The sequence below is a fragment of the Felis catus genome, chromosome D4 (assembly GCF_018350175.1).
Source record: "Felis catus isolate Fca126 chromosome D4, F.catus_Fca126_mat1.0, whole genome shotgun sequence".
NCBI lineage: Eukaryota > Metazoa > Chordata > Mammalia > Carnivora > Felidae > Felis > Felis catus.
In genome coordinates, this window is record NC_058380.1 from 2,912,636 (window position 1) to 2,924,975 (window position 12,340).

At 51.9% G+C, this 12,340-nt stretch overlaps 1 protein-coding gene across 1 annotated transcript in view; it reads right to left on the minus strand.

The window, feature by feature from the left end:
- Positions 1–12,340, minus strand: part of SHC3 (SHC adaptor protein 3) — a 106,216-nt gene that overhangs the window by 69,102 nt on the left and 24,774 nt on the right. Inside the window, exon 2 of the mRNA XM_023243220.2 lies at positions 11,235–11,305. Coding sequence (XP_023098988.1) covers positions 11,235–11,305 — 71 coding nt within the window. The remainder of the gene's footprint in view (positions 1–11,234; positions 11,306–12,340) is intronic.

A 12,340-nucleotide genomic window follows, 5' to 3' on the forward strand; every position in this document is an offset into this window, starting at 1 on the left:
TTAATAGGAGATGGTGTTTTATAGTAGACGAAATGTGGTGTCTTCAAGGCTTCCAGTGAGGAATGAGCCTGTAGAGCAATTCACACAATGTGGTCCTATAGCTCAGGGCACACATGGACACTTCTATGGCTGAATGTTTGGCCTTGAGGCATGGACAGCGGGCCAGGAGAGTGAGGCGGTACGCAGGTCAGCGTGGCTGTGCAAAGGAAGAGTGACAGGGTGTCACGAGGAATAGATTTAGAAAGGTATGCTGAGGCAGGTCAAGTAGAACACTGGCTGCTAAATTAAGAATTTTCCATTGTATTCTGCAAGTAATGGATAAATAGGGAGTAATATGTCTCAGGCACACTAACCCATGAGCCGGTGCCCAGGGAATTGAAGGAGAGAGCAGAAGGAAAGAAAGTACTCAAGGGGCTGCCCAGGGAGAGCCAACAAGCCCCAGCGGTTGAACAAGGGAGAAGATGAGGCAGGACAGTCCCGGTTTCTACTCTGGGAGAAGGTGTGGGTTGTCGTTACAAGCATCCAGGAGATGTGAGCTGGCCCGGCAGCGGTGTTGGAGGTGAGGTGGTGGGAGGTGAGAACAGGAGGCAGAGATACGATGCTCGGGATCTGGCAACTGACTGAGCAGCTGTGTCCAGGAAGACATACCAGTACAGGGCCGGACTCAGAAGAAGATTCAGAGGTGCGGACACAGATCTGTGGCTTATGCACCCGGAAGTGTTATGTAAACCAATGAGATGACCAACATGGACAAAACATCACGAACACGAAAATGTCGAAATCCGCGAACACGTCTCGAGCTCTCCCACGCACTAGACAGCATGTTAAGTGCTTCTGAGATATTAACTCGATCATCGCTCGACCCTATCAGGAATTACCATAATGATTCCCATTCTAAAGACGGAGACACAGAGACACAGAGAATTTAAGTCACTTGCACAATCACACAGCTGGAACGTGGTTCAGCACACACAGAAGCCCAGATCACCTGACTCTAGAACCTGTAACATCTGACCGATGTCTGCAAAGGCAAGGAGGTCCTTACGGGATGATATAGCTGGGGGGCAAGTGAACTCAGAGAAAGAGACAGAAAAGGAGCAACCAAAGAGGTGCGTCCTGACACAAATGTGCTTCTGGCATGGGGATTATAAATACACACCATGCCAGATGGTCCTTAAGGAGAGTATGGAGTGAATGCCACGTATTCATCTCATGGATTCTATTTAAACCATTGTGAGCCACCGAGTCAACTATGCTCTCCATTTTTAAAATTTCTGGATGAGTGGGATCACTTGGAAAAAAAAATGGACTCATTTCCAAAGCGGTGGTTTCATAGATGGGAGTTGCAAACAGTTCAGAAGTTAAAGATAAAATCTGGAGCACCGCGTCTCCAAGGGTGGTACCTGGGCTGGGTCAGAAGCTTCTCCTGAAGACTTGTTGCAAATGCAAATTCTCAGCTCCCGCTCCAGACCCACCGAATCAGAAACTCTGGGGGCGGGTCCCAGCCGTCTGCTGTCACAAGCTGTCCACATGACTCCGAAGTGTCAAAGTTTGAGAACCACTGCTCTAGAAAATAAGATGATCTGTTCATGTGCATCAAATCTCTGGAGGCCCCGCCCCAGGTCAGAGCGCTGACAGAGCACAGATCAGCCCTGTGGCCCCTCTGTGCCCAGCCTTCTGGGTTCTGAAAGGAATCCAGACTTTGGGGGAGCCCAGGTCAGGTTGGGGGGGGAGGTCCTCTCCTTCTGGTGCAAAATGGCAGAGAAAACACGAAGATCTTCTGTGCACGCTGCCTTCATCCAGAGATCTTAGCAGGGTCACCTCGGGGGGTCACCTGGCCTTGCCCCAACCCACCGCGGCAGAATCCCACAGGAGGGCATCATGGCATTTAACAAAGTTTCTTCATCCTTAGCCTGCAAAGTGAGATGTGTCCCTCCTGAGCAGAAAGTTCCACCAGGAGACAGCTGAATAAGCTGTCAAAGAAGGAGACAGACAGACAGATCCTGAGGCTTTGTGTAGGAGGCTCTGCCCGCTCCTCAGCCTGCTTTGCTGGAACTTGTAGACGCCGTGTCTCACCCCCTCTCTGCAACTCGGTGACAGCCGGGCTTGCCCTGGCCAGCTGCCCTTCCTTGCCAACCCTGCACCCTGTGAGAGCCTGGCTCACCTGTGCAGTCCAGGGGCTACCCACGCCCATCCATACCTGCCCAGCCCCCACGCCCCACCCAGGAGACTGTCCCTAGGACCATCTCCCCACCCTGGCTCCCACGGACAGGCCCCCAGCTGGATGTTCTCATGCCCATGGGCGGTGACTGCCCTCAGTGGCAGACGGCTACATCACTTGCCCCTGTGCTCAGAAAGTTGTAACGACAAGGCCATCCTGATGTGGTGTTAACCAGGCCTCGAAAGGAAAGGGGAGAATGGAAACAGAAGGGCGTCCAGATTTTCCAGGGGGGGAGAAAATGGGAACCAGACTGGTTTACTCGGGTGTTCCGGGCCAGAAGAGGAGGAAGCATTTCCCCCCGACGGCTTGGAGAAAAACATGGTGCCTTCCCCTTCACCGGCCCACCCACCTGGCTCGTCCTTCCTCACCTCCCTCATCCCTGAACCCCGTCCCACCCCACCCCACCGTGCCCCATTCTGTCCCCCACTCACGTCAAGCTGGCTGACTCGGTGAGGATCTCATCCTCTCTATAAACCACCCGCGTGAAATTTTTTGTTAAGAACGCTTTAATTACATGTTCCTCCTATTCTTTGGAGAAATTTGGGCAGTTGTGGAAGCACAGGAGACCAGTCCCAGGATGAGCGAAAGAGGCAGGACAGGGGCAGAGTCCTCACGGACCGCGAGGGCCTCACGCAGACCCTGCTCTCGAGTTCCCTCCCCCTGTGGCTGCTCAGACCACTGCTCCACTGTGGTCAGGAAGGGGGTCTGCAGTGAGCCCCCTCCTCCAGCAGGGCCTCCGGGGTTTGCCTGGCTCATGCTTCCCGAAGCCGCACCCCTCCCTCGTCCCCGACGTGGCTACGGTGACGCTCCAGAGCCCGTCTGACACCCACCACTCTGGCTCGGGCCTCTGCAGCTGCGTCCCAGCCTGCGAGGTCTTGGTGGCGTGACCTTGCGCATCCTGTTGGCTCACGTCTGTCTGGGAAGCTCACGGCCAGGCTCGGGGCTCCTCAGAAAAGCCCTGCGCGTGGCCGTCCCTCCTTCAGATCACTCTGCCGGGTGGCACGAAGTTGCCCACATCTGACCGTGTTCACCTTCTGCATCCCCAAAAATGTCAAGGTCGTGTGGTTTCTCACACCCTACTCGTGTCTACGTCTGTGTTGATCTTCTCTCTCCCCGCAAGAGAAGGCGAGCTCTTACTCCGGGCTTTCTGACCAACATCTCAACGGTGGCCGGATGTGCCATGCGATAGACACGTATTCGGTGGCCAAAGGACCAGCGCGCTGAGCCTGAAACACAGTAGGTGCTCCACGCCGGGGTCCTATTCACGATTATTATTACTACTATCAGCAGCTGGCAAAGCAGGGACACAATGAAATACTAGAAATACTGCTCGAGTGGAGGCGATGCCTTCTTACTAAATATTTTACCCTTCTCAGTAACTTACAGTCTTTCTCTTCAGCTGGAAAAAATACCCTGGACCGAACTGGTATTGATCATTAGTAATAGTATCAATCAGCAAATAATATTACAGATTAAGCATTATATCGGTTATTATTATAATATTATTAATTATAATTATATAATTATAATAAAATAAATACGTAATACATAACATGACAAATTTTAACATATACCATATAATATATATGAAATATATATTTACAAGGTAAAATCGATATAATTAAATGTTATATTTATTAATATTTATATAATATGCAATTGAATATAATCAAATATCGTTTATTAATGTATAATTAAGTTTAAATTTAACTCAATTTAATTAAATATAATATTAAATTAAATTTAATATCAAATGCTATTAAATATAATTATTAATTATAATTATAAATTATAAATATAATAATTAATTATAATTATAAATTATAAATATAATATTAATTATAATTATAATATTAATTAATTAATATATTAATTGACAGACCCCGTCAGGTGTGCTGAGCACAGGCCAGGGCAGCCCCAGAACTCCGTGGGTCCCGTTGCCAAGACCCTCGACACGTCTCCCAGATGGTTCCATTCGCACCCGCGTGTGAGGATCCCGAGCCCACAGAGGTCATGAGTGGCTGGGAAGTGGTTCTGGGCTGGTGCCCAAGGGTCCCTGGACGCACCCCGTGCACACAGGGTTCTGCCACGAGGGGTCGGGACCAGGACAGCTGCTCAGATGGGCAGAGACTGAAAAATCTGACTCAGATGGACGGGCCAGGAGCCGTCACCCCACTGCCCCAAGCCCACTCTGGCTCACAGGGTGGTGCCCGTGACCCCACCATGCCGTCCCGGGGCCCCGAGCCCGGCACAGGCCGCTCCGATGGAGGCTCGTCCGGCATCCTCAGCCGGGCCAGGGTGCCCCCACATTGTGGGCCTCTGTCCCCTGCCCGGGACAATCTTCGGTTTAACTCAAGTTAGCGGGAGGCAGACAGTGGGCAGATGCACCGGTGCCCCATTCCCTCCATGGGAGAACGAGGCCGACCAGTGACGGGGTCTCTGTCCGCGACCCCTTCCTGCTCCCCAACCCAGTCTCCCTAAACACCCTCCAAAATCCCTCAGGTCCGCTCAGGGCCCAGAATCAGGCACGAGTGCATGCGGGTCCGGTCAAGGGAACAATCCTGGACACCCTCACCGTGCATGGCCTGTGCCAGTTGTTTCCAGAAGTAACATCTTCTTTAATGCTCCCCAAGTGAGTGAATCCGTCAGCGTGCATTACGGAAGCAGAGACTGGACACAGAAACGAGGCCTGTAGGAAAGTAGACCCCGCCTCCCTTTGCCCCCGGGGCCGGCCTGGCGTCCTAACTGCAGCCAGCCAGCTGGAGGCGGGACCTCAGCTGGGTGCACACGGCCCCCCTGTTCCCTCTCCACTCCGGCTCCGTACCGTGGCGCACACCAGAATCATGGCAGAGTCCGAAAGACAGAACCCCGTGTGGGGCCGGCGGAAAGGATTTCAGGGGTAACCGCCCACGCCCCAGACACCCTCGTGGTCTGGCTTCAGAGCCCAGCCCTGTGAAAGCAACGGCCTCGGTCCTATGCTTCCTTTGGATCTGCCTTGTAGTCGGGCGAGGAATCCACTGGCTTAAATGTTCCCTCCTCCAGGAAGTCTTCCCAGACTAGCTCAGGCCCTCGGGATGCTCTCCTGAGTTTCTGTGGTACTTCAGCATGCCTGCACCGAACGCCTGCCCGACTGCCTTGTGACTCAGGGCCTCCAGTGAGGTGTGGACCTGTGCCTGGCACATCCTCACACGCAGATGCAGACGAAGGAGACACGAGGCACGAGGTTATCCTGGGGGTGGTAAGACTGAGAAGTGATGGACCGCGAGGCAGGAGGACTCAGCTTTACTCCAGAGCCGGGTGTGCGTGCACGCAGGGAGCTGGCGTTTTCAAAAAAGACTCCTAAACGGAGAACACGCTAGCTCCCCGCCGCCAGGCCTCACCCCGGGGGCTCGGCCCGTGAAACACGTTCGGAATGAGTAAATTTAGAATGAAGCAGTCAGGCTAAAGTCACAGAGAGCGGCTGCGCGCTCCCCGCGTAGCAGGGACGGGTGGGCAGACCGTTCACACCGCCGTCTCCTTTCTATTTCTGACAGTCAACCCGCCCCGGGGAAGATCTTAACAGCTTTGCTCCTCTTCCGGCCCGCTGAACTTCCACCGACGTTAGAGGTGTTTACTTTGCGGCGGGAGGGGAGCCCCGCAACACCATAACCGAGTGTCCTCGCTGCAGCGATCGGGCGGCACCCGGCCCCCCCCCCCCATGCCACGTGTAAAGCACACGTCTTAAATCCACGGATCGGGTGGATGTTCAAAGACAGGACTTTCCGGATTGCTTCCTCTGGGTCTGCAAACTGAGAAAATAACAGAACCAAGCCCTGCCCGCGTGGGGGGGCGTGTGGAGCCCCCACCGCTGTTCTCAGATCTGTGCAGAACGTGCCTGAGCCCACCGTCCTGTGTCTCCGTCACTGTCCCGGGCAGGGTGATGCAGGCGGACCACTCTGCCAGGCGCTGGGAGCCCCAACGCCTTATCTGCCCTTCTTCCTCCGTGTCCGTCTCTGGCCACAGCAGCTGCCCAGAGCCTGGGCACTGCCCTGAGCCTGGCACGGCCTCTGTAAGCACAGATACCTTGTCAGCAAATGCGGCCTGTCCCCACACCACGCAGTACACACTTGCCACGGTGGCCACGCCACACCGCCGTGTGGGAGGCGTGATGGGAAGGGTTCTGGGGGCCGCCGGTGCAGGTGGGGGGGGGCCTCTCGCTTGCAGGATGTCTGACCAGGGCACACGCAGTCGCAGGAAGGCTGCCACACACACGAGAGGAAACACAGCGCAGCGGACTGGGGTGGAATGCACACGGACGACGAACCGTGTGGTGGAATTTTGACCTCGGACTTTGTCTTCTTTAAGGGCTTGTAGAAAACCCTGGGAGCCAGCAGTGACCGGAGAAGAGGGAGCATTGCGACTCAGAGAAGGGAGTGGTGGACAGAGTCTCAAGGCCACGCCGAGGCTGAAGATGGGCCCCTCCAAGCACAGGACGGGAGAGAGACCACTCTGGAAGCCAGGCCACATCCTCTGCTATCACGAGCCCCCACGATCACAGTGCCACATCCCCGGGCCTCTGTCCCCGGGCTGTCATATCGCCAGTGCGTGCTTGCTAGTTTGCTCAGACTCAAGACCCTGCAGCCACCAACTAACTGCCCGGCACTTTCAGACCAAGGTCATGCCTTCTGAACACAGTCCACGCGCGAAACATCAGACAGAAAACACGGCAATGTCACAGCGTTCCCACCGGCGGGCCGACGGCTACTTCCACTTTCACTGCCCTCTGCCCCTTGCTGACAATGTGAACAGGTTGTGGCCACGCGGCAGTGAACCGACCCCGACAGACGGCATCAGCCGTGAACGTCTCCCGAGACCCCACTGATATGCTGGAACAGAACAAAAGGGAAATACCTTCCCAAAAGGCACAGGTTTTGATTTTGATTTTCAGACTAAATAGACTTGGTGCCTTTTTATAGAGATTTTTCCAAGCATGCTGATTCTGGGTGTGTGCACCAGACAGAATACTGGGGGGCAGGTCACATCCGCAGGATGGTGCTGGTGGAGCTCTGGGCCTAACCAGGCTCTTTGGGGTCCACTGAAACTACAACAGCTTTTAAAATGAAAACAAACAGGCCACCTGAGTGGCTCAGTCGGTTAAGCATCCGACTTCGGCTCAGGTCATGATCTCACAGTTCTTGAGTTGGAGCCCCACATCGGGCTCTGTGCTGACGGCTCAGAGCCTGGAGCCTGCTTCCGATTCTGTGCCTCCTTCTCTCTCTGCCCCTTCCCTGCCCACGCTCTGTCTCTCTCTGTCTCTCAAAAGTAAATAACATTAAAAAAATTTTTTTACATAAACAAAATGAGGAAAACAAACAAACAAAACCCCACGAAACTAGATTCCGTTATTGATGGACTCTCCACGATGAGTTTATGTTAGGACAACGTGCTGAACCTGAGCTCATCCAGAAGTGCAGCGAAGTCACACGCGGCTGAGTCCACATGCCTACGTGACCTTCATCTGGGGAGTCCAAGCGGTGCAGGAGGTCGGCCGGGGTCAATGACACCCAACAACACACGTCAGATGTTTGCATCTGTGGCTGAAGACAGGTCACGTCGCTGAGTGCTCTGGGCTTAAGTGTGTATATATTTATAGCCTTCCGTGTCCTAAAAACGGCTTAAGATGACCCCCAATAATAGGTAAAATTTAACACGATAAATAAGATAAAAATGAGCAGATGAGGAAATCAGAGGAAAGGAGGAAGGACAGGCCCGGTCCAGTGACCAAAGGCACATGGGGAGCTTCCTATCCATGCAGGGCGGGCCCGACAGGCAGAGAACACGTTCTCTCCCGTGACCTCCCGTCTGACATGGTTCGTCCCTCTGTAACACCGTTCAACACCCCCGCCCCCCACGCCGTGACAGGTGGGAGCATCTTGGGTGAGGACGTTTCAGGGAGGCACGCGATGTGGTCCCCTCGCGCGGTCATCTGAAGGTCGGGCTCAGGCCAGGCAGGCAACTCGCTGGGACAGTGGGTGCCCACCACCGTTGGCCACCATAACCTCGTTTGGAAACCAGCGGCAGATGAAAGCAGAGGTCTCTGATTGACGCCCAGTCGGGGACCTGGGTCCTCCCTGCTTGGGACCCCCCCTCAACTGTCCGCCTCGGTGACACCAACTGGAGACCCTCACTGGCGCCCCTCAGGGGCTGTGCGGTACACTTTGTAGGCCCCGCCCACTGGGCACCCGATTTCCCACAACAGCCACTGATGTGGGCATTATGCCTGTATGCCTTTCCACACAAGTGGAAAATGGCAGAGGGGGGCTCCATGTACAGGACAGGACGTCCCTCCACACGGTAGGCAGTCCCCAAGGCTCTGCCCAAGGCGTTAGGGGTACAAGGTGATTAACAGCCACCGCTGCAACTCAGAGTCGATGGCAACTTCTGGGACAGTTGTAGAAGTTATCTACCAGTAAGAGGTCGGGAACCCACGGGTGACTCTACCTTAGGCATGACGATCCACCTCAACTCAGACGGAACAGCACAAAACTACACTGACCCCAACAAAAGGACGCGCGGTTTGGCCGCCAGAGCCTCCAAAGACGCTTACATCCAAAACTTGAAACAGTGGAACAGAGGCGTAGTGAGTGGCTGGTTACTTGCTTGAGAAAATTTTGGGGCGCCTGGGTGGCTCAGTCGGTTAAGCATCTGACTGTTGATTTTGTCTCAGGTCGTGATCTTGCCAATTGTGAGATCGAGCCCCACATCGGGCTCCGCACTGACAGCTTGAAGCCTGCTTGGGATCCTCTCTCTCTCTCTCTTCCCCTCCCCAGCTCATGCTCACACACTCTGTCTCAAAATAAATAAATAAGCTTTATATATATATATACACACACACACACACATATGTGTGTGTGTGTGTATATATATGTGTGTGTGTATGCATATATATATATAATGTGTATACACACACATATATATGTATACAGATAGGCAAATACTTTTTCGTGATGTCTGGGGAGCCTTTGGAAACACAACTTCCTAGAGCCTATTTAATAAAACCTAACCACAACCTCACATTTTCTGGCAACCTTCCGAGACTGCCTTTAGTATTAAGAGAAAACCATGGCGGGAGAGAGCAGTCACTGGCCTGGTGAGCACTCAAAGACCCCAGGGGCCTCAGCAGCTCCAACGTGTGCCCACCTACAGGACACTGCTGGACATTCCTCTCCGGGAGGCAAAGGCTTCTTTCTGACATCGATTTGTCAGTTTCCTTCAAGGGGTCTCCAGCTATTACCTAAAATAAGGACCGTGTCATGTGATATAAAAGGCAAGAGGCAGAAAGCATCGTGCAGACAAGCACACGTAGTTTTCAAAAAGCCTAATAAAGCCGCGGCTGTTCTGGTGCAACCAAAATTCACTAAGTTTCCTGAGTCCTGGCACGGCACCCCCCTCAGTCCATTACGCCGCCAGCCTTTGCCAGCGTCTAAATGGAACGGGATCGAGAAAGACACCTACTCGTCCAAATCCACCCATATCTGTTCTCCAGTTTCCTCCCGCAGTGTCCTCACTACCTCCGCCCCAGAGAGTGCCGGGACCCCGATCAAGGGCACACAGGGACTGTTCACCCCCCTCCACCACCCACCGCTGGTCCCCAGGTCTGCGTCCCCACACCGGGAGGCCAGGAAGGACAGCCCACGGCGGCCGGCATGCCGCACGTGCAGAGCTCAATAAATACATCCAGAGAATTTAAACGATACGAAAGCATCTCAGAAAGGGCAGGATCTGTTACAGGAATTCGGCAGAAATAGCCAACAGTTCTCTCTAACGAAACCGCCACCACCACGAGAAGGTGAACAGGCGTGTGTTCCCGTGGCCCAGACGCGGCCAGAGCGCCCTGCCCAGCGTGCCTCCTGCACCTGACACTTGGCGCGTGGGACAGACGGTTCGCTCCGCAAATGCTCCCGCTGGTTTCCGGAACGCTCCCACTGCACGGTACCGCCCCTCTGCCTCGGCAAGGCCCGTAGGCCATCCTGTGCAGATCGATGGGCACGATTCTTCCCTGAGTGCAGTTTACGATGCTGCTGTGTCCCCACCACGCGTGTCTTGAGCCGCTTCAGGAGGGACAGAAACGTCCCTTCTTTTGAACACAGATTTCTTCCGTGAGGAAGACATATCATTGCGGTATTTGCCACAATTAAAGCGTGTGGATCATTTACAGCTATTACTACAAATAATTACTTTCTAAAGCTCGACCGTTAGACTTTGGCTTGCTAACCCAAAGATAGACAATACGGTGACCTGACTGCCATAAACGTGAGGCATTTTCTGAGGTCACTATTTAGATCAAATAATTCTACAAATACCAAAGCAAGCTAAGGTCACCCACGGAAATGTGCCATTTCATGAACCCTCCTGACTTTCCAGTTTTCCTCTTCCAGGTGACTCCAAACCAACATGTTTTAAAGGTATAAGCTCTAAAAGGTTACGATTTCATTAAAAACAATGCTTAAATACAGAACTGGCTCTCAGGAAGCTTAGAATCTAGTTGACGGTGGAGGATACATACCCCTGCTCAAAATCGCTGACCCCCTCAAAGAACCAACTGCTTCTTAAACTACTACCGCCATGAATGTTTCTGCCTCCAATCCACGCATTTTATTCCCTGTGTATACAGTTGAAAATTCTCCCCTGACACATTTTTCTCTTTGGAAAGAAATAACACATTTGAGTACGCTTTAAAATACCAAGCTTGTATTAGGGCTTCGTGTGTAAAGGAACAATCACAAGCACCACGCATGTCTGAAGCTTCATTATAAAGAGAGCTTGGAAGGAGCAGGGAGTGTCCCCGAGGGTGCTCATGTCAGAGACATGCATCACAGGTGGGGACGAACACTTGGAAATCCTGAATACCCTCCCTGTCACCGTCACCAGCACTCAAGGGGCAAAGTTTCCCTCGGAAATTTCTAGGCTGCAAACTCTGAAATCATTCCTTTCCAAAGTAAAGTCACGGGAGTCCACATTCGAGAGGGCTTACCTGGTAATCTGTGTTCTTGTACTGAAGTCAAGAGACCTCATTGAGCGGAGAACTTCAATGCACCCCAAGTACTGGAAGGGGAAGAAAACGTAAATCATGAGCCCTGGGGACTGAGACGAAGAGACAGTTCTTAACTGTGTAAAGGGCGTTTTGGAAAGCCATATATATTTCCTAGATCTCATTTTATGTACATCATGAGACTTCGTTATCTTCTGTAAAAGCAATAACCCACACCCTTACGAAACTAACCTCAGTGCCTATGTCGGTACTAGACTCGACTCTTCTGAGTTCCATTAGTATTTTCATTTTAGTTAGAGGTACATTTTTAAAAACTTGTGTTGCGTCGTAACATGTACCGTCAATCACACAAGTCTTAAATGCAGAATTCAATTATTGCCGAAACACGTACCTGCGTGTAACCACCACTCAGAGCCCAACATCCCAACGTCGTATTTCTAGCCCTTTACGAGGGCCTAGAGGCTTATCATTTTTAAAGAAGTAATGAAAACGCTATAATACCAACATTTCAACCAATGGTAAACTTCATTATTTAATAAATATACTTTGGGTTCCATGAACAAACTATACATTACCCTCATAGTTGCTTTCTCTTGGCTTACCAGAAAGCCCTCTCCTGCATTATATAACACAAACTTTCAGAAGTTCTAATTTACACATCTAAATTTGTAGCTAAATTTTTAATCAGTTTCACACATGTAAGTGCATGTGTGTATGTAAATATACGGACATAACGAAAGCTGTAGATAAACAACTAGCATGGTAGAGATACAATATTTGTGTTCCAAAGCCCTGGGGAGTTTGAAGGACAGATGTTTTATACCAATGCCTTTAAAATTAGACTTCGCAGGAAGAGACCTCATGGTGTATCACAGAAAAGACTGCATTTGAATTATTCAGAAAACCTGAATTGGAGCCTGACTCTGTCATATCTTGTTATGTAACTCGAAGCGAAACTTTAAAATTCTCTGAGCCTGAGCCTCTGTACCCATAAAATGTAACTACCGTTCCAACCGTTGGGTGGCTCTGTGATGTCACCGCCACCACCACATCACACGGTTGGAACACCACCACCACGGTGGTCAGGA